General features: G+C 36.1%; 1 protein-coding gene across 8 annotated transcripts in view; it reads right to left on the bottom strand.

Annotated features, from left to right (window-relative positions):
- The window catches only part of CEPT1 (choline/ethanolamine phosphotransferase 1), a 46441-nt gene that overhangs the window by 17025 nt on the left and 1804 nt on the right, over positions 1–27612 (bottom strand). For 5 of the 8 annotated variants that reach the window (XM_003892372.5, XM_021922090.2, XM_009215101.3 and 2 more), the window contains exons 2-4: positions 20518–20930; positions 8331–8478; positions 6576–6717 (exon numbers count right to left, since the gene is read on the bottom strand). In XM_003892372.5, the coding sequence (XP_003892421.1) occupies positions 6576–6717; positions 8331–8478; positions 20518–20856 (629 nt within the window). In that variant the 5' untranslated portion in view covers positions 20857–20930. Of the gene's footprint in view, positions 1–989; positions 1075–6575; positions 6718–8330; positions 8479–20517; positions 20931–27612 lie in introns of all 8 variants that reach the window. The other 3 variants (XR_002515573.2, XM_009215113.3, XM_021922077.1) reach the window with 1 other exon arrangement.

Genomic DNA, 27612 nt, shown 5'->3' with positions numbered 1-27612 from the left:
TGCTGTGGCTCATGACTATAGTTCCAGTGCTTTGGAAGGCTGAGGTGGGAGGAATGCTTGAGGCCAGAAGTTCAAGACCATCCTAGGCAACACAGCAAGACCTGTCTCTACAAAAAAAAATTTAAAAATTAGCCAGGTGTGATGGTGCAGAAAGGTGAGGTGGGAGAGCACTTCAGTCCAGGAGTTTCAAGGCTGCAGTGAGCTATGACTGTGCCACTGCACTCCTGCCTGGGTGACAGAATGAGACTCTATCTCGATTAAAAAAAAAAAAAAAGAGGAAAAAGATATATTACTTTTAGCAATACACTAGAGACATATGTATTTACTGAAAAGAAAAAAAAAAAACAAAAAAGGAAAGTATTCAAAGAATGACTATAGTAACATGAAAAGCTAAGGATATTTAGTTTCAAAAGCACAACTAAGAGTGAAAAACATTAAGCAAAACAAACAGAAATCAGAATAGCTTCCAGCATAAATATTAAACAACACCAAGACTGCTGCAAACACAAGCAGAAGAACTGGTATTAGACTGCTTAAAGTATATGCTAAAGAAGTTAACAGAACAAGCAGAATCTTTCCTACATTAATATAGGATCGTCTCAACTTCCTTACCTAAGAAAAACTCTGCTTGCTTTATTCTGTTTTCAAAATAGAAATATAAAAAAAATTCTATTTACTGGTGGAAAGGTATTTGTTTCAAAAAACAGTACATAGAATAAAAATTTTAGGCACAATAGGCAAATGGGAGAATTGGCTTTAGCATCAAATCACCAGAAATACCACTTTTAAAAAATTTTATTTAATAGGGTGGATTTTTATTGCCCTAATATTATATATTAAAATTATGTTTTCTAACAACCTGTTTGTGACATACCAACAGGAAGACTTTTGATTTTTCATGTTTTAATTATTCTGTGCATGACAAAGGTGCTGTCTTTATTGAGTTCACACCATTGTACATCAGATAGCATGAATATTCTAGCAGTTACCGTGAAGTTCCAGAACCAAGGCCCCAGGGTTCCTGTGAGAAGCTGGCATATTATAATTATGATCTGGGACTCTGTAACATCGAATCTATACATAAGGAAACAAACATTTCAAAATAACTTTACTCGGAACTTTTGCTAAAGAGCCCTACTAACACAGGTAACAAAAACAGATTTAAAAAGTAGCATTCTTCTTACAAAGACACCTAAAGATGGAATGATACAATTTATACAGTACTATACTATCCTTATACAAACATACATAGTTCTTATCCAAATCAAGATAGAAGAAAAGTTAAAAAAATTAAAACTGTAATATACTGAAAAATTGACTTTTAAGTAGGCAGCTGGAAACACTAATACTAAAAACACAGTATCAACTCTAATTACCTAGGAGTGGTGAATTACTTGCCAAATAATTACACTACGACATAAATCCTTTTAGCACCAGAACTGATCAAGACTTCCCTGTAGATAGGAATTCTTCTTAGAAGTCCCAATGTACATTTTGAAAAACCACTAATCCGTCTTATGCTCCTTCCTTGTCCCAAGCCTCACCACACTCCTACCTCTGCCATCTCAAAAAAAAAACTAGCATATATGTGGAAAGAGTAAGTGGGAAAGAATCTCATCAAGAGTAACTTCTATATGGACATGGTTAGAGCAAAAATCAAATTGGCCATCTCCTTATCCTACTTCCTGATAATCTCTAGTCCAGAAGTTTTCCTTTTTCCTCTTTTTCTTCCCTAATTCCATACCAGCATTATAATACTCTACTACATTGGATTCGTTTACTAGTGATAAAAATAGGTAAGACATCCAGTTCAATCACTTAAAAAGTTTGGAAACACAGATAATAACACACAAAAAAGCAGTATAGACTAAGCTTCAAATAAAAACTACTTAAATAAAAATTAAGAACCGAGGAATGCTAGTGAGATAGACAGATGTCCATGATTTTACCTGGTGATCTGAGAGGCCAGACTGCAATCTAGGTTTTACATTAATACAAATGGTTGTTTTAGGACATCATCTACGGCAACTGATAAAATTAAATGAACAGAGCTGAGGCCCAAATGAACAAATCATTGCTGGAAAAAAGCTACACAGGGAAATTGGAAACTGGAAAGAAAATCTCTGGTATTTAATAATTCATATGTTAAGTATTAGACATTTAAAGATAAATAGATTCTATGCAGGGACTAGAAAGTTTCCCAATTCTGAATCCATACAAAGTGGATTATACATTAACAAACAACAGTTCTTTATTATCAAGAGGTCTTCAAATAATTATTCTTTAAAAATTACCTGGACAAAAAGATGAACTCAATTTGTCAGACAACCCAGTGGAATACATAGCCTATTAACTTTTTTTCATTTAACTATAGAAAAGAAAGAATGGGAAGCTACTTACTTACATAGAAATAAACATTTGGTGACAGGGTTTTTAGCTAATGTAAATGTGAAACTTTAGAAGCATGAGCTGAAAAATGTAATAAAAGCAAAAATCAATACTCTGCCTACTGTAATTATAAATAAGTACACTTGTAATAATATCTGTGTAGAATTAGTAGCCTCACAGACTTTATAAACAGAAAGAACCTTATAGATCATCTAATCTAAAGCTTATTTTACAAATTAGGAAATGAGGCCCATGAAAGTTACGAGCCTTGCCCAAGCTGATACATAAAAAAGATAACAGAGATTAACATTTGAGCCAACATATATTGGCCCAAGTTCAAATTATTATTTTTTTGTCTTGGAAAATTTAATTGAAGAGTATTTTGCTCCTGAAATAATTTAAATGAGTTCTGCCTTTACAGCACAGACTTTTTTTTAAGACCGATGTTTTATGTAAGTATAGTTTTATTAAAGATTGATTAGGATTTCTAAGCATTTAATTTATAGAAATGATTCTCTATATATGTCTACAAGTTATATACTTAAAGATACCTAATATAGGCCAGGCACGTGGCTCACACCTAATCCCAGCACTTTGGGAGGCCGAGGTGGGCGAATCACAAGGTCAGGAGATCGAGACCGTCCTGGCTAACACGGTGAAACCCCGTCTCCACTAAAAATACAAAAAATTAGCTGGGTGTGGTGATGGCACGCACCTGTAGTCCCAGCTACTCAGGAGGCTGAGGCAGGAGAATTGCTTGAACCCGGAGGCGGAGGTTGCAGTGAGCTGAGGTTGTGCCACTACACTCCAGCCTGGGCAACACAGTAAGACTCCATCTCAAAAACAAAACAAAGCAAAACAAAAAAACCCAAAAAATTCCTAATATAGATAGTTTAGGCCTTAAGGGAGAAAATGTGAACTCTCCCACTCAGTATAATCCATAAATAACTTAAAGAGTATTTTGCAAATGTTGATAAATGAGCTTCAATTCATATTTATCTTCTACAACCCAATCCTCCCATGAAATTCTAGCCTCTAACCCCATTTTCTTCCCCAGTCTTTCATATCCAGGCTAGTCATCTCTGTAAGATCTCTACTTGTTCAATCCAAGGGCACTGTGAGAACAGGAGTCTGAATAGACATGATAGGCACTAATATTCTCTGTGCAAGGCAGCTTTTAGCTGTGATCAGAGCAAACTGTTGGAAGACATAGCTCATAATTTCAGGGAAGATGTATCCAAAGCACATTTGCTTTCTCAAAATGCTAGACTTTAATGAGAATTATTTAGTCACAGATGAATTACAATCCCGTGACTATTTTTGTTCAACATACTATAAGCAAACTTAATAACAATTAAAAACAGTAATATTAAAGAGGCTAAGGAAAAAAAAATTCTTATCTGGTAAACATTCTATTTTATGAAGTTATTAAAAGTATAACAACCAAAATTATAAATAAAAAAGAAATTCTCATTATTCCTTTCACTTATGTAAACATCAAAATAAAACAATTCAAATAAATAAACACGTTTAAAAATAAGATTCCTAAGGTACTTAAAGTTGCTTTTACTTTTCTCTAGAAAAGAGTAAGAACATGCAAGGGATTTTAAAAAATTTCTTTACTCAAACTACATTCCAGAGCTGACCTTGTTCCTTCCTTATTAAGCAAAATAAATTTTGACTTTCTCCTCCATGCATACAAACTTTGATAAGTCTTTAGGGATATCTACATGTATTCTATAGATTCTATGTATCTATATGTACATCTCTATTCTATATGCCTCCATTACATTGTTATTTTGATAAATGGCTCCCTGATGTAGAGCACTTAGCCTATATTTCTTTTTTTTTTTTTTTTTGAGACAGGTTCTTGCTCTGTTGCCTCTTGCTCTGTTGCCCAGGCTGGATAGAGTGCAGTGGTGTAATCTCAGCTCACTGCAACCTCTGCTTCCAGGGCACAAGTGATCCTCCCACAGGCAAGCGCCACCATGCTTGGCTGATTTTTAAAAAAAATTTTTGTAGAGACCAGGTCTATACTGCTCAGGCTGGTCTTGAAATCCTGGGCTCAAGTGATCCTCTTTCCTCGGGCTCCCAGAATGCTGGAATTAAAGGCATGAGCCACTGTGCCTGGCCATAGCACATTTCTATGAATGTTATAGCCTGCTTTTAACTTAAAAAACAAATTTGGTGCTGCTTTAATGCAAATGTAGAATTTCTGAAAATTGGATACAATTTCCCAAATTAAACCTAATCCCTTGTAATACTAATATTTAAGCTCATATATTAAATTCAAACTATCTAGTGTTTCCCTGCCCCCACACCCCCACCCCAGCCTTGCAAGCATTCTAGTGTCAGTGGCAGAGTTTCCTCCTATTTAATGCCTCTGCCTTTTACCCTAGAATTCCTTTGGTCCTAAATCTTTGGCTACTGTTCTATAAATCATTCCCTCTCTTTTTATTCATTATCTTCAATCTCTTCTCCAGCAGATTTCTTCTGAATGCTCAAAATTTTCTCATAAAAATACAAGACCCTCCTTCCTTTGAGCCCATATCCTCTGCTCTAACCAATGCTTCTCTCCTTCACATCACAGTCACACATTTTATAAGTAACCTTATATAATGTGTAATAAATAGTAGTCTACTTATTTGTTCCATTCACTTCTTATCCCCTACGGTCTGGCTTCTACTCCAACATTACACAGAAATTACTATGAATAGCTCACACTGCCAAATTCAATGTACACTTTTCTGTCCTCATTTTGAGTCTTGGCAGCATTTAGCAATGTTCTTTTGTGAAATGCATCCTTCTGGCTTTACATTCCAGTACGCCTCCTACTACTCTGGCTGTTCAATAAATTTCATGGGCTTCTTTCTAAGCTTGCTCTCTAAGTTTTCTCCTGTTCTCATTTTATTTGGATGTCTAAAATCCCTCACATATGTTTCTGGGTAGACTGTTCTCTTTAAATAGGTTCCTCTTCCTATAGTGCCTTTCTCTACTTTCATCCAGCCACCCAAATAAGGGAACTAGGAGTCATTTCAGTCTCTGCCCTCTCATTCATTCCCTGCATCCAAATATATATTGTGTCCTATAGTTTCTACCTCTTAAGTCTCTCTCCAATTTATTCCTTGCTCTGCAATAGCACTGCCATTGTGTTCGTGCATGCTTCATCATTCTCATTAATTATGCGCTGATGCTTCCTCTAACGGGTCTTCTTGCTTCTGTCACAGCCTACTACAATTTACCCTCTGCCTTACTGCCAGACTGATCTTTCTAAAAGGCACTTTTGTCATTTCCCTGCTTTAGGTCCTGCAAAAGTTCCCTGCAGATTCAGGATAAAAGCTCATATTTCTTGGCAGAGCACAGAAGGACCTTAATTTTCTGGATCTTCTCCAGCCTTATCTCCTGCCACTCCCCTACAGGCAGGCATCTTATCATCCAACCATATGGAGCTGTTTACAGTTCTCTAAATACACACTTCATCACAGGATAACATCATGAGGGAAATTCAAAGACTGGAAGACAGAAAGCTGTGATATCAAATCACTACTAAGAACACTATTTATTCTTCTCCTACTTCCGTGGTTAATTTTCTTTCCTTCCTTCAGTTCCCACACCATATGGCTGATGCTGTATTATTCGAAAGGGAAAGAGAATACATTAGGGTTGACTGATAAATAAGCTTTCAAAATAGGTACTGAAAGTGAACTGTGACATAATAACCAACGAAACACAAACTATGTGAAATCCAGATATTATAAATTCTGCCATTTTTGAAAATAGCAGAAACACTAAAAATTAAGATTGGATTAGGGCACTGCTCTCAGAAACCATCTTCTTTCTCCTGGAAATGCATTTTTATATGTCAAAATAAAAATGGAATTAAGGTAAATAATGGTGGGGAAAAAAGTGAATTTTTCTGTGGGAAAGACAACGATGAGGGGCTACTGCTTTTTGTATTGCTTTTAAAATACTGGCTGGGAGGTTCTGATATCTCCTTTTAAAAAAGTATAAAAGAGGGGCATATGCAGAGACTATTAGGAAATAGCTATAATAATGAAGCTTAAAAATTTTTTAAATTTATTAAACTAACTTAGTGATTTGATCAATTTCTAATACTCAAATACTTATAAGGCAACATTCTCCATACGTGAAAGAGAAAACAAAAATTACCATTAAGTATTACTTACATTCCAAATCGCAATGTTCCAGAAACATATGTTTGCCAGTGCGCACAATAGAACATAAATGTCCCAGCAAAACAACAAAAAAACATCCAATCAGGGTTTGTCCCCAGCTGCACTGCAATACAAGTTCCAAGAACCACAAAAACTGCAGAAGAAAGATCACAATGAAAACCAAATAATATGAATAGCAAACAACTGAGCTGGAAATGATTTTAGATGAGACAAAAACATATGTTGTAAACGCACTATCTTCTCTCAGTAATCTATTGTAACAGAAAAGTAGGCTATAATCTGTTACATAATCTCTTACCCCATAATTTCAATCTTTCTTTCTTTTTTTTTTTTTTTTTTAAAACCAAATCACTTAGTGGAGGCAAAGTTCTTGAAGGCAACTAAAATACTTCAGCATTTCTTCGGGCACTTTCCTGACTGAGAGACACCAGTACTAACGATCAGCAAAACATTACAACGTAGACAGTCAAAAAGAAAGAAAAACAAAGGGGCTATATAATCCCCAGATGGACCTACTTACTTGCTTCAGATTGATAACTTTTTTTTTTAAACAGATATTGTTATGGGTGACATACATAGAAAAAGACTTCCTATAAAACTCTAGAACTCAAACTACAACGCAAAAATGACTGCAATTTAAAATAAATAATAGGAAGCCTGCCATCCTGCAGTCAGCTAGTTGTTACCTTTCAAGACAGCCAACTACCATTTATTCAACAGAAGTTTTGAGTATTTCTTAAAAAATTATATGAGCTTAGTTGCTTCTCCTCTTCTACTAAATAAGCTGCTGTTGGGATACAATGAAGCAATAATTGACATGCACCTGTACCTGCAAATCTGGATTCAGGAGTTAAAACTATAGGGGGTTTTTGCTTGTTTCTTTTTAAATATTTTAAGTGCCATGCCAAACAAGAAAATAATTGAGGAACTAAATAAAATAAAAATAAAAGAGGGGAGGGATGAGTTCCTGTCAGAAAGACTAGTTGAAAAACTGTCATTTAGTTTCTAAGTATCTTTTTCCCCTCTAAAAACATAATAAACTATTATTTTAAAAATTTGCAAAACAGTGCCAATAAAGAGATATCACTTATAATCCAAATAGAGTAACTCAGTTATTGCTAGCACTTTAGTATTTCTTTTAAAAATTGTATATGAGGTGTAAAACATGCCATATATATAAATAATTACTATAGTTAAGCAAATTAACTAATCCATCATGTCCCATAGTTATCTTTTTTCTCCTGTGGTAAAAGCACCTAAAATGTACTCTCTTAGCAAATTTCCAGTACACAATGCAATATTAACGATACTCCTAATTTGTCATAGTCTTTAAGCTTCTCATGACATAGTTACAATCCAAGTCTATTAACATAATTCTGAATGTATATATAACATTCACTTAAATACACGAAGACCACAAATTACCTAACTAGTCTCCCAGCACCGTACTCTCATTTAGTTCATAATAGTTTTGATGATGACAATTATGCCCCAAGCTTTTAAAAACAAAAGATGCCAAAACAATATTTGGGGCTAAAAATAACACACAGAAATTAACTTAATTTCTAAATTTCCTAACACTACCAATAATGATAAAATATTAACTAGGTTCATAGTCTTTTGAGAAATACTAAAATTTAATACAAAATTACTTATTTTCATGACTAAACATATATTCTAACACTGCTTATCGCATTGGTTTAATCATTGTTAATAATCAACAACATTAAAAAAAATCAACAATACCTGTTGATAGTGAATCACAACCATGATCAAAAAGTTCTCCCAGAGGAGAACTACTATTGGTTCTTCTTGCCTGTTTCCCATCAATAGCATCCAAAGACTGGTAAATGAAAAGGCCACAGGCACAAGCAATATATGCCCACAGAGGTGCCTGTGAAATAAGAAAGGCAAGAATATTCAGACACACAGTTACCATGTTTGACTAATAATATTTTTACCTGCAGATTGGAAAGCTAGTTGGAAGCTATGGGAGAGAAGATCCAAGTGCTACATAATGAAGAACTCACTGAAACAATCAGAATTGTAAAAGAATTAAATTTCCTGCATTTAGAGGTGTTCAAGCAGATGCTAGATAACAACTTACCAGGAAGATTACAGAAATCCCATAAGAGATTGGACTAGGTGTCTTCCATAAGATTCTTCTCAATGTTTAGATTAGAAGGGTCAATTACTGAATTTTTTCCAAAACTGTACTCTTCAAAATGTTTGCAGGTATTACATGAAAAATGCCATGCTAAGCTCATATGGGAAACACACTGGGTTAAACACTAAACAGTGTTCAACAGATTTCTTTACTACAGGACTTCCTCCAGTCCTTAATATTGCTAATACATCCTGTGAATATTCAAGAGGGGGACATAATGTGCTGCCATTTTCCAAATTTGAGTTTGTAACATTTTTAAACATCTCTCTTCAATGGGCCATAAAATAACACTAGTGCATGATATCCAGTGCATAGAGTGCTCAGAATACTATTTTTCAAATCCACAGTCACATTTTCAAGGAATAGCTTCTTTTTTCCCAAACAGAAATTGAACTGCTGGTATTGAATTAATTAATTAATTAATTAGAGATGGAGTCTTGCTCTGTCACCCAGGCTGGAGTGTAGTGGTGCAGTCTTGGCTTATTACAACCTCTGCCTCCTGGGTTCAAGAGATTCTCCTGCCTCACCCTCCCTAGTAGCTGGATTATAGGCATGTGCCACGAGGCCCAGCTAATTTTTTATTTCATTATTTTTTTTAGTAGAGATGGGGTTTTGCCACGTTGGCCAGGCTGATCTCGAACTCCTGACCTCAAGTGATCCACCTGCCTCAGCCTCCCAAAGTTTTGGGATTACAGGCTGTGAGCCACTGCACCCGGCTTGGTATTGAATTTAAATGTTGTATATTCAAAAAGAAGAGGTCCTATTTGTTTTATCCTTAAGAATATAGAAGAGTATACGGTATCACTTTTCATTACTTTCCCCTTCCCAGGCTATAAAATATTTTTTATAATCACAAGGTATTTTACTGTATATTTGTTATCAAGTTACACTATGAATATTAAACACTCAGAGATGCAAATAACATTCAGTATATTCTGTACTGCAAAGGAGTTTCTGATAGCGATCTATTTAGATCTCTCTGACAGAGACCAGTTTTTAAAACGTAAGAATCTTTTCACAAACCTTTTTTGAGTTCTGTTAAGACACTGAGATTATCCAAAGGACCTAGTACATACCTCCACTAAGCCAGCGTTATAAACCCCGAAAGCAATAAATGTGGTTATGGAACCATACTTTACATGCAAGCACATTGAACTAAGTAATTAATCCTTTATGACTAAGAACTCTGTCTTCCGGACTTTGGATCTACTGCTTCTTGCTCCTAAAGGAATCCAGTAACTCTCTAGAGCTGCACTACCTTGTACAGCAACCATCAGTCATCTGTGACTATTTGAAATTAATTAATATTAAAGAAAATTAAAAATTCAGTTCCTCAGTTACACAAGGTACATTCTGAATGCTCAATAGCCATACGTGGCTATGGCTACTATACTGGACCTCAGACATAGAACATGCCCATCATCAGAAAATTCTGCTGAATACCTCTGCTTTAGGGGACAAGAAATCTAGGGGCTTGTTGGGGTCCAAGCTTAAGATTTTAATGGGGCAAAGTGTTGCTCAGGAACAAAGATAACTAGTATATACACAATCCTAGGAAATAGTAAAATAACAATCACAGACATAAAAAGTTTTCTTGACTTTGGATTTTCCTTTCTTCCTGTGAATCTGCACAATGATACACTAATATTTATATACTTCTTCCTTGTTCACATTATTTTATGCTTCTCAGAGGTATTTTAAGAAGCAAGCCTTCTAATTCAGGAATAAATATGATCCCAGTTGCTGTAAGACCCTGGGGGAGATACTGAATGAATGAAGGAACTCACGCATCAGTCAGAACTCATTATGCCCTGATAAGTGTATGGGAAAGAACTGACATAAACAAATAATCTTATCACAATGTAGCAATTAACCAACTTATAAAATCTTGCAGAGATGTTATGTGAGTCAACTCAGGTAAAAAATTCCAAGAAACATACGGTTTTACTAAACTTTTGAAACAGAAATGAAGATTTTACATACACACAAATATATCCACATGCTAGTACAAGAGTAATTTTTTTCTTGTTCTGGGAGGATGCATCATAAAAACCATTAAATGTTACCCCACTTTCAGCACTGGACAGATCACCTAAACTAAGTTTGTCCAAGTTGTGGCACGTGGGCTGCACGCAGCCAAGGAGAGCTTTGAATGCAGCCCAACATAAATTTGTAAAGTTTCTTAAAACACTGTAAGATTTTTTTTTTTTTCCCACTCATCAGCTATTGTCAGTGTTTTATGTGTGGCCCAAGATAATTCTTCTTCCAGTGTGGTTCAGGGAAGCCAAAAGATTAGACACCCCTGATTTAAACAGAAGACCAACAAAGTAACATTGAACTTACACTGCACTATAGACCAAATGAACCTAACAGACATTTACAGAACATTTCATTCCACGGCTGCAGAATACACATTCTTCTCATCAGCACATGAAATATTCTCCAGGACAAACCATGTGTGAGGCCACAAAATAAGTCTCAACAAATTTTTAAATCTTTGTGTTGGGGTCATTTCAAGTGTCTTTTGAGACTACAATGGAATAAAACTAGAAATCAAAAACAAGAGGAACTTTGCAAACTGTACAAAAACATGAAAATTAACCAACATGCTCCTGAATGACCAATGACTCTATGAAGAAATTAAGAAGTAAAAAATTTTTTGAAAAAAATAAAAACCGAAGCACAAAATACCAAAACCTAAGAGACACAGCAAAAGAAGTACTAAGAGGAAAGAATAAAGCAAAATAAATGCCCACATCAAAAACGTAGGAAGATTTCAATTAAACAACATAATAATGCACCTCAAAGAACCAGAAAAGCAAGAACAAATCAAATCCAAAATTAGAAGATCAGACCGAAATGAAATAGAATATATATACATACACACATATGTGTATATGTGTGTATATATGTACACGAATATCTGGTCAGGTGTGGTGGCTCACGCCTGTAATCCCAGCACTTTGGGAGGCAAAGGCGGGTGGATCACCTGAGGTCGGGAGTTCGAGACCAGCATGACCAACATGATGAAACCCCGTCTCTACTAAAAATACAAAATTAGCCGGGTGTGGTAGCGCATGCCTGTAATTCCAGCTACTGGGGAGGCTGAGGCAGGAGAATTGCCTCCCAGGTGAGGAGGAGGCTGCAGTGTCATTGCACTCCAGTCTGGGCAACAAGAGCGAAACTCCATCTCAAAAAAAAAACCCCCAAAAAGGTGAATATATATGTCATATATATGTATATATACATATATGACACACATGACATGTGTCATATATATTGCGTGTATATATATACACAAATGATAAAATGAAAAGTTGGTTTTTCGAAAAGAAATAAAATTGACCAACTATTAGCTATGATTAACCAAGAAAAAGAGAGCGAAGACCCAAATAAATAAAATTAGAGACAAAAAAAGAGGCATTACAACTGATACCACAGAAATATAAAACATCATTAGAGGTTGTCATGAACAACTATATGCCAAGAAACTGGAACACCTAGAGGAAAGACATACACTTTTAGACATGTATAACCTATAAAGATTGAACTAAAAGAAACAGAAAACCTTAACAGACTAATAACAAATAACAAGATTGAATAAATATTAAAATGTTTTCCAACGAAGAAAAACTCAGGACCAAATGCCTTTACTGCTGAATTCTACCAAACTTTTAAAGAACTACACCAATTCTTCTGAAACTATTCCAAAATATTGGAGAGAAAATTCTTCCTAATTTATTCTATGAAACCAGCATTACCCTGATATCAAAAGTAGACAAGGACGCAATAAAAGAAAAAAACTACAAGCCAGTATTACTGATAAACACAGATACAAAAATCCTCAAGAAACTACTAGCAAACCAAATCCAACAGCACATTAAAAAGATTATTCACCATGATGAAGTGGGATTTAACTCAGGGATGTAAGGATGGTACAACATATGCAAATCAATAAATGTGACATATCACATCAACAGAACGAAGAACTAAAGTCCTATGATCATCTCAATAGGCTCAGAAAAAGCATTTGATAAAACTCAACGTCTCTTCAAGATAAAACATCACCACAAATTATGCATACAAGAAACATACCCCAACACAACAAGGACCATATATGACATACCAACAGCTAACATCATACTGAATGGGGAAATGGTCAAAGCTTTTCCTCTAAGAACTAGAACCAGACAAGGATGCCCACCTACCACACTCAACATAGTACTGGAAGTCCCAGCCAGAGTAATTAAACAAGAGAAAGAAACAAAGGGCATTCACATTAGAAAAGAAGAAGTCAAAACTGTCCCTCTTTGCAGATGACATGATCTTATATATGAGAAAATTTAAAGACTGCATCAAAAAACGCATAGAACTGTTAAATTCAGTAAATATGCAAGATACAACATCAACATACAAAAGCAGTAGCATTTCCATACGCCAATAACAAACTAGCTGGAAAAACATCAAGAAGACAACCCCATTAACAACAGCTAAATAAAACAAAATACAATACAATACAATACAATACAATACAATACAATACAATACAATACAATACAATACAATACTTGGGAATAAATTTAACCAAGGAGTTGAAAGATATCTACAATGAAAACTACTAAGCACTAACGAAAGAAACTGAAGAGGACACGCACAAAATGGAAAGACATCCCATGTCCATGAATTAATATTGTCAAAATGGCCATACTACCCAAAGCAATCTATAGACTCAACGCTAATCCCTATCAAAATACCAATGACATTCTTCACAGAAACAGAAAAAAAAATTCGAAAATGTGTATGGAATCACAAAAACCCCAGAATAACCAAAACAATCTAGAGCAAAAAGAACAAAGCTGGAGGCATCACACTACTTGACTTCAAAATATAATAAAAAGCTATAGTAATCACAACAGCATGGTATTGGTATAAAAAGATATACAGACCCAGAGAAATGAGAACCCAGAAATAAATCTACGTATTTACAGCCAACTGATTTTTGACAAAGATGCCAGGAACATATAGTGGGGAAAGGATAAATAAATGGTGCTGGGAAAATTGAATATTCACATGCAGAAAAATGAAACTAGACTCCTATCTCTCACTATATTCAAAAATCAACTCAAATGGATTAAAGACATACATGTAAGACCTAGTAGTATAAAACTACTAGAAAAAACACGGGAGATGCTTCAGTACATTGGTCTAGGCAAAGATTTTATGGCTAAGATCTCAAAGGCACAGGCAAGAAAAATTAAAGCAGACACAGCAGGGCGCAGTGGCTCACACCTGTAATTCTAGCACTCTGGGAAGCGGAGGCAGGTGGATCATCTGAGGTCAGGCATTCAAGACTAGCCTGACCAACCCCATCTCTATTAAAAACACAAAATTATCCAGGTGTGGCGGTGTATGCCTATAATTCCAGCTACTTGGGAGGTTGAGGCAGGAGAACCACTTGAACCTGGCAGGCGGAGGTTGCAGTGAGCTGAGATCATTGCACTCCAGCCTGGGCAACAAGTGTGAAACTCTGTCTCAAAAACAAAAACAAAACCAAAACCTAAAGTAGACAAACGAGACTATAACAAACTAAAAAGCTTCTCCATATCAATCAATAGAGTGAAGAGTGAACCTGTGGAATGGGAGTAAGTATGTGCAAATTATACATCTGGCAAGGGATATTACCTTGAATATACAAAGAACTCAACAGCAAAAAAGCTAATCATCCAATCAAAAAATGAGCAAATGATCTGAACAACTATTTCTCAAAAAAGACATATAAATGCCAACAAATATATGAAAAAATGCTCAACATCATTAATAATCAGGGAAATCCAAATCAAATCTTCGATGAGGTATTATCTTACCTTAGTTACAAAGGTTATTATAAAAAGATAAAGTTAACAGATGCTGGTGAGGATGCAGAGAAAAGGGAGCTCTTTCTTATACACCGATGGCAAGAATGTAAATTAATATAGCCACTATGGAAAATAGTATGGAGATTTCTCAAGAAACTAAGATTTACCATATGATCCAGTAATCCTACTACTGGGTATTGATCCAAAGGAAGGGTAATCAGGATATCAAAGAGATATCTGCACCCCCATGTTTATTACAGCACTATTTACAATAACCAAGATACAGAATCAACTTAAACATCTATTAACAAAGAAATGAATAAAGAATGTGGTAAATATACATAATGGAATACTATTCAGCCATAAAGAAAAATGAAATCCTGTTATTCCCAGCAACACAGATGAGCCTGGAAGACATCATATTAAGTGAAATAAATCAAGCACAGAAAGATAAATACCGCAAGTTCTTACACGCAGGAGCGGGAGAAAAAAAAAGCTCACAGAAGTAAAGGGAAGAATTGTGGTTACAAGAGGCTGGGCCGGGCCGGGCGCGGTGGCTCAAGCCTGTAATCCCAGCACTTTGGGAGGCCGAGACGGGCGGATCACGAGGTCAGGAGATCGAGACCATCCTGGCTAACACGGTGAAACCCCGTCTCTACTAAAAAATACAAAAAATTAGCCGGGCGAGGTGGCAGGCGCCTGTAGTCCCAGCTACTCGGGAGGCTGAGTCAGGAGAATGGCGTAAACCCGGGAGGCGGAGCTTGCAGTGAGCTGAGATCTGGCCACTGCACTCCAGCCTGGGCGACAGAGCGAGACTCCGTCTCCAAAAAAAAAAAAAAACAAAAAAAAAAACAAGAGGCTGGGACGGGTAAGGAGGAGGGGAGGAGAGGATAGGGACAGATAGTTTAACAGATGCAAAGTTACAGCTATGTAGGAGGAATAAGTTCTAGTGCTCTACAGTAATGTAGGCTGAATATAGCTAACAATAATGTACTGCATATTTTCAAAAAGCGGGAAGAGAGGATCTGGAATATGAACACAAAGAAATAAATCTTTGAGGAGATAGATATAATTACCCTGATTTGATCATTATACACTGTATATGTGTTTTAAAATGTAACACAGTATCTCATATATAATTATTATGTGTCAACTAAAAGGAAAAAAATACTCCTAAGATTTTGGTGGGCATATATATGGGCAGGTACAATATGAGTTTTATTACTATTTCAAACATACAAAAAGTTTTAAAAATATGATGAACACCCTTGACAAACCTCTCAGCTTAAAAAGCATAATTGAAGCACCATGAACAGCTCTCTCCAATCCATCATGCAATCTTCCCCTAAAAGTACCCACTAACCTGAATTTAGTCTTTATTATTCCCATGTTTGCTTTTAGACTTGATTACATATATATGTAATCCTAAACAATAAAGGCTTATTTTGCATATTTTAAACAATTTCTAAATGGTGCACTGTGTGTTCCGCAAGTTGCTTTTTCTATTCAATAAAATTTAGGGTGTGATTTGTCACACAAAAACACTGTTAAACTTTATTACATTTGAGGAGAGGGCTTAGGGTGAGGCATAGGAAGGAAAGGCAGATAGGGAAAATTTTACTTTCTGTTTTATGCCACTCTTTGAATTTTTCCAACTATGTAATTATTTTCCCCTTCACTTTTCAATGTCAACATAAGTTAACTGGACAGTGAAGTTATAGACAATGTGCCATTTTCATTTTCTTTTCACTTTTCTATGCCAAAAAAAAAAATCTAACAAGTTATTTTTTAGTGAGGTGAATCAAAAGCATTAAAACTAGCAATATAAAAACAAAAACAAATGAGCATTTAAACAACTCACAATATTTCAAAAAGTTATATTGAAACTTGACAGAACTCTTTTTGGTAATGGCATTTCTGGTTTTTAAGGGTATAATACAGGTTAACACCAACTTCCTTTATCTATCTTTTGTGATGAGGACTAAACCATTGATTTTTACCTTGCCCAAATTTGTATCTAAGGAGTCTGGGGAGTCATGCCCTACAAATCATAAATTCTCATCAGATGGGTTTTATTTAACCCTATATATCTTGACTTACTTTTCAACCTGACTCTGGCATAACATTACAAGACAAGGAAGAAAATCAAAATATTTTACCCCAAAACATGTTTCTTGGTCATATTTTGATATGGCTCTGCAAAGCTGTTCTTTATAGGGGGAAATTTGCATCTGTAAAGAACCTCTATTAAAATAGCTAGATCTTTTTCTTCCAGACCGTCCCAATCCTGAAGAGATAGTAACTAAGATCTGAAAGGGAAACGTTTGTCATCTATTGTCTCTAAGGACAGTCACTATGACTTCAAAAGAACTTTGGTCTCCACAATCTTTATCTTAACCTGAATATTCCCTTTCTATCAATCCCAGATCTTTAGACAAACTCAGCCAGAAAATGTTTAAATTCAACTATAGCCTGAAAGCCCTTCCACTCTGAGTTGTCCCGCCTTTCTGGACCAAACCAATGTATTTCTTAAATGTATTTGATTGATGTCTCACGCCTCTCTAAAATGTATAATACCAAGCTGGCCAGGTGTGGTGGCACATGCCTGTAATTCCAGCATTCGGGGAGGCCAAGGCAGGTGGATTACAAGAATAAAAGATTGAGATCATTCTGGCCAACATGGTGAAAACCTGCCTCTGCTAAAAATACAAAAATTAGCTGGGTGTGGCAGCATGCGCCTGTAGTCCTGTATTTGGGAGGCTGAGGCAGGAGAATCGCTTTAACCAGGGAGGTGGAGGTTGCAGCGAACTGAGATTGAGCCACTGCACTCCAGCCTGGCGACAGAGCGAGACTCCGTCTCAAAAAAAAAAAAAAAACTAAAAAAAAAACACCAAGCTGTGCTCCAACTACCTTGGGCATGTTCTCAGGACCTCTTGAGGGCTGTGTCACAGGCCATGGTCACTCATATTTGGCTCAGAATAAATCTCTTCAAATATTTTACAGAGTCTGACTCTTTTTGTGGATGGTGGCAAGGTGAACACAAGTATATATGTACCAAGTTACAAGAGAAATTCCAAATTAACTTATGACACTAAAACTAAAGCTACTAGCTAATGAAGTTTAAATACTGAGTAATGAACAGATCAAGGAGAAATTTTGGCTCTCCATATAAAAAGAGAGAAGTCTGTATTTCTACCTTTAGAATGTGAAAAATAAAGACTAACTTATTTTCTTATCTACTAGGAAGATTGCTTTTTCTAAGAAAAGAAACAAACTGAGCTTAAACTATTATAATAATGACCTTCCTTTCTACCAGAAAGATTGGTGTCTGAAACTCTAATACATTAAAAAAAATTAGTAACATAAAAAATAAATGGAAGTTTGTAATACTATACAAGTAGACATGAAACTTAATGATCATCCACTGGCACAAGGCCCAAAAGAATCAGAGATATAACGAAAGAGAACTTCCCTGGGTGATAAAATTTATGAAATTCTCTGACTCCAACACGATGATAAAGAAAAATATACAAGAAATAAGGACTTAGATGAATTTGTGACTGGACATATTATGTATTATTAGAGGAAATCACGAATGGGAAGGTGACTGTGGAAGAATAGATTATATACCTAATCTTTCTGATCAATGAAACAATAACCATCTACTATTTCGAACATTATATGCTAGGTACCCTGAATGTATGATCATCACACCACAAAATAAGATTTAAAGAAGGTGACTTAGAGAATTTACATATCTTACTGAAGATCACAGAGATAATAACAACTTGTCATAGAAAACAACCAAGACCTATTTCAATGCATTCTGCTTTGAGCCTAATAAGCATAGCTACCTTGTAGCTGAAGATGCATCCAGGCATCTCCACTGTAGGACATTACCTTCCTTTGCAGAGAAACAAACAGCAGCTCAGTTATACCCCGCCTTGATCATTCCTAGCAGCAATTCTGAACCATTACAACTAGTGAAAAGAATAGCTTCCATTCTGGAAGTCTCCCTAAAGATTTAACTAATTTCTGGGCTAGTCATATATTCCAAATCACTTAAGAACAGAGGCCAAGAAAAAGTATTATAGGGGAACACATTACCTGATATACTCTGGGGTGTTCAATAAATGACTATCAGTGGCCGAACTATCCTTGAACCTGCTCTCACTCCTTGATCCCCATCCTAGAACTAGTTTAGTACTGGAGGTCTTCCATTGGAATCAACCCACCTCCCTGCTGTTCTACTATATCTCTAATGATTTGTGTGATTTGGACCAAACCCTTCCGGCAGTGGCAGTCAAATTCTCAGATAAGCCTCAAGTGAAACAATTTAAAGGATATGTGATAAAGAATCCAAGGACACATTTAAATAATGCACTGGTTTTGTATTGGTTGCTCAGTGTAATCCCAGCACTTTGGGAGGCCAAGGTTGGCAGATCACCTGAGGTCAGGAGTTCCAGACCAGCCTGACTAGCACGGTGAAACCCTGTCTCTACTATAAATAAAAAAATTAGCTAGGCGTGGTGGTGTGGGCCTGTGATACCAGTTACTTGGGAGGCTGAGGCGGGAGAATTGTTTAAACCCCCGAGGAGGAAATTGCAGTGAGCCAACACAGCGCCACTGCACTCCAGCCTGGGTGACAGACGGAGACCCTGTCTCAAAAAAAAAAAAAAAAAAAGATGAGAAAGATGAGGAGAAACCAGATTTTACATCTATAAAATCTGTATGGACTGTATTTGTAAAAGAGGAATTAAGGGTAATGGGAAATGAAAACCTGGCGAATGACAGAAATCACATGTTCTGTGGGTAACTGTGACCCTCAATAGCCATTCACTTTAATGACTTTTAATTTAACCTATGGCAACAGACAAATTGATGAAAACAGAAAAGAATAGAGGGTTGAATGGTGGTAATTTTATCTCAAGGGACAAATAATCTAGAAGATTACTTAAAAAAATTACTTCAAGCTTAAAACAAGCTAAGGAACGTTGTGGCCATTACCGTCTCATTTAGCTCAGTCACTCTGACATGTTTAGTTAGAATTACCTTCTGTTGTCTTGAATTACCAGAAACTGATCAGTCTAACTAATACAGGCAGAACAAATGCTTATAATTCTCTCATCTACCTAACTAGCTTAGTTCATGTTTTGGTAAGGACATTTTAAAACCAAAGAAATAAATATCAATTATCTATTCTGAGAAAGAGTTCCAGTTTTGGTTTCAAGTGATGAGTACAGAGGGTAACAGAGGGTAACAGTAGAAGAGAGGCTTGGATCTGAGAAGGCCTGTGTGAGTCTTTGTAAGCAATAGCATGCATCATTTCTTAATGGTAGCCAGAGCAAGATATGGAATAGGAAATACATTATATTGACTTTTTCTTACACTTCCTTTGTCACAATTGTTAGAATAATAAGCCATATACCTGAAGTCCATCAGGCATACATGTTTAAAGGAAGAGAGAAAGGTAATTTAAAACTTCTCACTAGAATGGAAAAAAAACCTTTTGATAAGGCTAGTTTACAGTCATGCCATATTAAATACCAGAGACTTTTCTCAGTTTTTTTTTTTTTTTTTTTTTTGCTAAGACTTTATTCTACCATTTAAAAGAATGAAAAACTTTTTTGTAAAAAATTGAGATTTAGTGACTTTAAAAGGAACAATTTACATGTTAATCCCTGCTAACATTAATTTAACTACTAGGATCACAGTCTATCCTTTGCTTCTGGTTTCTAATAAGCAAGTGTGTAGGTTGTACTTATAAGCTTTATCACAGTGTGTGTGATATTTTAAAATAGTCGACAGATAGCTGTCAGATTACTTTCTCTTTGGTTAAAATGACCCCAAGATCCCAATTACAACGTTTTTGGTATACAGCAAATATTGAGATCTGTTAAGAAACTCTTACCTGCTCTGTAGCTGTAGGGCAGTAGAAGACTAATAAAATAGTTGTACAGATGTTTATTGACAGTCCAATGATGGTGATGAGATTTGGGGCAATCCAGGAGGGAACTCTTCTAACGAGCCATTCCCAATACCCTTGCATTAAGGGCTCAAGCAGGGACCGTCCAGCACTTTGATATCTGTGTTCTTCTAGCCGCTTTAGTTGGTGCCTTGACAATGGTGGTGTTGGTAACTGAAACAATTTATTTAATACACATCCTGTAGTACTCATATGCCCGAAGCCCACTGGGGACTCCGGGTGAGAATCTCCACATCTTTTCCTTGTTGATCGATGCCCACTCATGGATCTTGTTTTTTTTTTAATATTTAAAGATAGTAATTTACCTTCTTTTGTAGGATTTTGTGGCTGGTGCTTACCTAAAAAAAATAAAAATAAAAATAAAAACAAAAATTACACTTGTCAGCCACTATTTACATCTTATGCCAATATTAATAAGGAAACAAAAAAATCAAATTGTCAGTAAACTAGTAAGTATCAAACAGGACCAGAAAAGTAGGGACCTGATTTTGGTTCTAGTTCTTATTGAAAGTGTATAACCTCAACTTTAGGCAAAAAACAGTAAAAGACTTTAATAGTAGTACACTTCCTATTATCCAATAGTTTGTCTGACTTTGACGCTCATATTCTTTTTCGATCTCACACAGTTTTCAGTTGTATAATGCAACAAATGTTAGAAATCATCTCATCATTACACATATACGGAAACTGAGGTCTCAAGGCTAGCAAATCATATTAGTATCAGAGGAATGATAAACTAGATTTTTATTTAATAGTAATATCTAACATTTGTCGGGCATGCCCTTCATATTACAAAACTTAAGCACTTTTTATATACTAACTCCTTTAATCCTCATCACCACCCTAGAAGGCAAGGACTATTAATTATCCCCATTTTTACAGAAAAATAAACTAAGGCTCAGTGAGGCTAATTAACTTGTCCAAATCACACAGCTGGTAAGTAGCAGTCAAACAGAAACACAGGGTTTCTGTTTAAACTAAACCAAATAGTATTCAAACAAACACAGGGTTTCTGTTTAAACTAAACCAAAACATAAAACTTCTTATTGGTAAAAACGAATATAGATGGTATTCTCGGTGGAGATAAACAACAATGAAAAAAATTAACTTTAAGACAGTATATATGTATTAGCAGAGTGTCCTGATGAACTGAGGAAGTAGAAGGAAAAAAAGTAAAAGTGGGTCAAGTGATGACTGCTGATAAAGGACCTTGAGTTTAATTCCTGAAGTATTTGTATTTCATTTAGTAAAGATTAGAGATAACAATTATAAGTAATCAAGTAGCATAAGGAAATACAAGAGTATTTTCAAGATGAATCAGAATGGAGAAAATAGTGAGAACAATTAAAAATTAGTAACTACAGTGATCTCAATGGTTTGAAGTGGTGAGGGCCTATAGTAGGATGGTAAAAATGAAAATATGAAAGACAGTCAAATCTGTAAGTAATTTCTATTTAAATGGAAGATTCAGCAGAAAGTACTTAAGAATTAGATATGAGAGGTGAGGAAACAAGAAAAAAAGAGTCAACTGCTAGAGATTACTGGTACTGTTGTCAAAAGGGCAAGCTGGAAAAGAAAAATCAGTTTGTTATTTTTTGACTTTTAGGGTGCAGGGGGTGAAAGGGAACTAGGGACGAGGGTAGGAAGGGAATATATATATATATGTGTGTGTGTGTGTGTATATATATATATACACATGTGACTTTTAAGTAGAGATGTTTTAGACAAAATCGAAAAACTGGAGTTTTGGTAAGAGTGAAAAGTTCAGGTCATCAACTTAAAAGCTATTCTGGTTAAAAACTAGGAAGTAGAAAAGTTCTCAAAGGGATTAAGCATGGAAAGAAAAAAATGAATAAAGAACCTTGTGAGAAACTTACCATAGTTAGGAGAAGGAGGAACAGAGACCGTAAGATTATTTTAAAAAGAAAGAAAGAGAGAAAGAATCTTAATAGAACAAAAAGATTAGTGGCATAGGTATACTTTGATCTTCTAGTTGGAAACTATCCATAAAGCAAGATCAAAGTGCCAGAAATGGTATGGGTTTAGGACATCTCAACAATGGATCTACTATCAAAACATGCTCAGTTGTCCCTTTTAACTATTTTTGCTGTGAGAGGATCTGGTTTATTCTGCCTTTGCAGGGTGGTCCTGAGAGCGGCAGGTTCCTCCCTGTCTGGGGTGGAGGGGAGGCAGCATATAGTCCCTGGAATGCAGTGAAGCCAGGCCAAGGCGCAGAGGCAGCTGTGGTAGACTGGAGCATGGTGCTCCTGCTGCCCAGGATGGAAGGCACTGAACTGAGACTGGGCCATGGCTAGAGGACTATGAACCCAGGCCACATGTGCATTCTGGGAAGTGGGCCACAGGGTCACATGCCACAAAACATGTAATGTAGGCACTCAGCTCATGAGTAACCACATGGACAAGTAGGTACTTGCCAGGGGGACACTCACCCCACAGCCTAGTATGGACATGTGAACACAATGTTGGTGTCACATACAGACCAGAACTTTTTTCCTATATGCCCATAAATATCAAATTCCAAAATTTCAGTGTTACTAATGACCTATGGTGAATGACCTCTGTCAATCACGTATCTCAATATTTCGTTTAGAAAATAGTCGCTATAGTCAAGTTAATGCCCTTAAATAAATTTTCAAAAATCTCAAGAGACTCATCAGTGTCACAATTTAACCAACTGAGGTGCCCTGAAATAAAAATATTTAATATTTCGCTGGGCAGGGTGGCTCATGCCTGTAATCCCAGCACTTTGGGAGGCTGAGGCAGGTGGATCACCTGAGGTCAGGAGTTCAAGACCAGCCTGGCCAACATGGTGAAATCCCGTCTCTACTAAAAATACAAAAATTAGTCGGGTGTGGTGGCAGGCACTTGTAATCCCAGCTACTCAGGAGGCTGAGGCAGGAGAATTGCTTGACCCTGGGAGGTGGAGGTTGCAGTGAGCGGAGATCGCACCACTGCATTCCAGCCTGAGTGACAAAGTGAGACTTGTCTTAAAACAAACAAACAAACAAAAAAACCCAAAAACTTAGTATTTCAAATCAAGGAGAAAAATCAAAGCTAATTCCTTACATTTTGAGGAATTCTTTCACACAACTGTATCACAAAGTTACTGATTAAAACTGTTTTAAAGTAATGTTTATACAATATTAAATAACTGGTGATAAGATCACTTTAGATCAAATGGAAGATCAATAACCACCAATACACTTAGCTTCATAGTAGCCAAATTTTCTATAGTCAAGCAATGATAAATTTTCGTATTTGGTAAATAATAGCTCTTATGGAATTCCACTTGAAGTGGGAATTAAAAATTTAGTCAATTCCATTTGTATTTTACTGTTGCAGTATTCTATTCTCTTACTGTAAAAAAAAAAAAAAAAAAAAAAAAAAAAGATGAGTGCTAGCCTGCTTTTGGCACTGAATAGCTATAAGCAACTGATCCTAATGGTTTTAAGTTTGAACATTTGGCAGGACTAGTTGATAAATGGATACTTTCCCTCTCAGTTTTTCCCTTCTGCGACCTAGATGGTTTTTTAACCTTCTATTTCTCTTTTATAAAAATCTACATTTTGACAAACCTTTCCAGATCTAGCCACTGTATAAATTTATACATGAAAAGAGGCAATGAATTTTTGAAGGTTTTCTTTGCCAACATTACAGCAACAATGTCTCTGTGAAGCTATTAACAACAACACTGCAAATATAAATTCAGATACATGTAGTCTCTGACCTACAGGTGGCTACTTTACTTTCAACACATACATACAGATACAGAGTTTGCAGTCACTATCACAGGTTCATCTCCACTCTTCCTTCTGTCATATCTGAGATCCAGGGTCTTTGACCATGAAAACCATTACAGAAAAAAACAGGAACTTCTGAATTTTAGCAAATTAAAAGCAAGCATATCTCAATGGAGCTGCATAGGGTAGGTAGGTGGCTACAATAGGAATATCAGGACAACGTGGCGAGAAAGGAAAAACGGATGTGGGATGGGAATACACGAAGGAAGGAGAATATTAAAAAATTATTCTATGTTGGGAACGGTGGTTCATTGCCTGTAATCCCAGCACTCCGGAAGGTTGAGGCAGGTGGATCACCTGAGCTCAGGAGTTTAAGACCTGCCTGGGAAACATGGCAAAACCACTTCTATACAAAAAAATTAGCTTGGCATGCTGGCCTGTGCCTGCAGTCCCAGCTACTTGGGAGGCTGAGTTGGGAGGACTGCTTGACCCCTGGAGGTTGAGGCTGCAGTGAGCCATGATCATGCCACTGTAACTGCAGCCTGGGCAACAGCAAAATCATGTCTGAAAAACAAACAAAAAAACCCAAAAGTTTTTCTAGCCAGTTGTAATTTTTATATGGAGTCAGGCCTATGACCAAAAGGATGAGCAGAAAATGTCCTTTTCTTACCACAGTATAAGTAACAAAAAGAAAAAAAAAAGTAAGAAATTAAAATTATTGCTGGCTAGCTCAGAAACCTAGCCACCAGTCTTAATAGTTTTTATAAGAAAATAGATTATAAGTTTCCAATGCACTCAACCAACATATAAATGCAGTGAATTAGGCTGACATGATCCCATCTCCTATGTCCAGTGGGAAAATAAATAAAAACTAGTAAACAAGCAAATAAAAAAATTACACACTGTGATAGGCACAATGAGGAAAACAAGTGCCAAGATAGAAAATAGCTGGGGGTACACACTTTAAATAGGGTGAAGTCTTCAAGTAGCTTTTATACCAAGCTCAGAGGAAAAGAAGGAGCCAGACATTTTAGGAGAGCAGGAGGAAGAATAATCCAAGAAAATGGAACACACCCTGAGATTACAGTAAAGAGTTTGTCTTGCTCAGGTACAAGAGAGATCACCACGGATGGACAGGAGTAAACCAGATGGAAGAACGAGATAAAATGAAGTTTGGAGAATTAATGCAGAGTTGTGATTTTACTTGGATGTAATGGAAAGCAACCGATGTGCTTATAAAGAAATCTGTAACTTCAGAACACAGCCAAAATTATTTGTTCACTGAGGATATGTTTTCATATATCATAATAGCACAAGTGAATATTTTAAACTGTATAAAATTCCCATCAGCTGTAACGCTGTAAGTCAGTTCATAATAATACTGTCACAGTCCTATAGCTATTGTAGCCTTTTCACTTGTAATCAGTAACTCCCCTCCTCTGTTAAAATCTGGCTCCAGTACTCTGCTCCCTTTAAAGCACTCATCACACTTTGAACTATTTTTGTTTGATTTTTTTTTTTTTTTTTGGTCTTTCTCCCACACTTCTGTATACTCCACAAGTGCATGGGCCAAGCCTGTCTTGTTAACATTCTTTTCCCACAAGCTCATACCATACTTAGCACTATGTAGATAATCAATACTTATTTTAATCTAATTTAATTTAATTTTTTTGAGACAGGATCTCGCTCTGTAGCACAGGCTGGAGGCAGTACCGTGATCTTGGCTTACTGCAACCTCCTCTTCCTGGGTTCAAGCAATTCTTGTGTCTCAGCCACAGAGTAGCTAGAATTACGGGCGTGTGCCACCACACCCTACTAGTAGGTAACCAGTACTTACTGAACAATTAACAAATATTACTCGTCTAGTATTTAATAAACAGTTGTTCCAGACTCTGAGGAAACAAAAAGACTGAAATATACCATTCCATACATTTAAGAAGCTCAAAAGGGGGAGGGTGGGGTTTCATAAACAGCTAAGTTATGAATGCTATCAACAAACTGTTTTGTAAGTCCAGAGGAGAACTAGGAAAACACATACGGTCTGACAAAGAATTTTCTTTGTGCAAGCATAAATATTTATGTGGAAAATCCAAAAAAGGTAGAAAAGTAATCAGAGATATTTAATCAATACCTTTACTAAAAAAGTCTATCATGCACAACGGCTGCATTTATATCAGCTGAGGATAATGGCATACTGGCTACATTATTCCTGTGTGGACTTTAGCATGGGGAACGGCTGACAAGTATCACATTGAAAAACAAAAAACAAAAAACAAAACTCTAACTCCTGAGCAGTGCATAAGGTAAGCTTACACAATATACAACCTGTTGTGTGAAATTCCAGAATGTCCATCCCTGCCATGTCTAAGGGTGCCAAGTTTTGATCTGCACTGATTCAGCAGTATGTTTACAGTCTTTTCACAGGTAATTGGCTAAAGAAAAATACTCATGGCAACACTAGCAGAAAGGAAGGGCAAATTATAAAGAACAAGGAAAGAAAGGAGGGAAAAAAAGGAAAAGAAAACTAATAGGATCACAGGATTAAGTTCAGCATTATTTAACAAGTGATACATAGAGCAAGTTTACAAAATCAAAAGCCTTTTCAGCAGACTCGGAAGCAAAAACAGGGCTGTGTAACACAATTTAGATCTAGCGTTTTGCTGAAGTGAAATCTTGCACTCCTTAAAAGAGGAAATAGCTTTCTTCCTCCTTAAAACACACACACACACAACACAAACATCAGCAAAAGCTTGGCATTTTATAGATTATTTTTCTAGTCTCTTAAAAAAATAGCACAACATGACCCTCAAAAAGAACATCAGCACCTTTAGCCAGCTTAAAAAACAAATCTGCAGCCTAGAAAACAAAGAAATCGTGCAATAAAATGTAATTGGTATTAACACAAGGTAGATTTACCTAATTTATTTCTTAGAAGTGTTAGAAAGACAAGTTGTGCAGGGGGCTTTAACTAGTTTTTCTCAGCATAAAACGAATAGGCAAATAAATACTTTTAGAACCTCAATCACGAATTTTATGTGAATGGCAATGGCTCTAATTTAGTAATGCTCTAAATGCCCTTACCAAAGTCTAACTTGTGTTATAAGTCGTTCAACTCAACATCTACGGACTGGACATATTCCTAATAGTTCGAGGAGGCAATACATCTTTATTCTTTGTCCATATACAAGACACTAACATTTGCTGAAAGACAACTATGAATTTGCCTACTATTATACTACGGATTTACTGATGAACTAAA

This window comes from Papio anubis, chromosome 1 (genome assembly GCF_008728515.1).
Source record: "Papio anubis isolate 15944 chromosome 1, Panubis1.0, whole genome shotgun sequence".
Lineage (NCBI taxonomy): Eukaryota > Metazoa > Chordata > Mammalia > Primates > Cercopithecidae > Papio > Papio anubis.
This window is presented reverse-complemented; position numbering and strand designations above follow the sequence as displayed.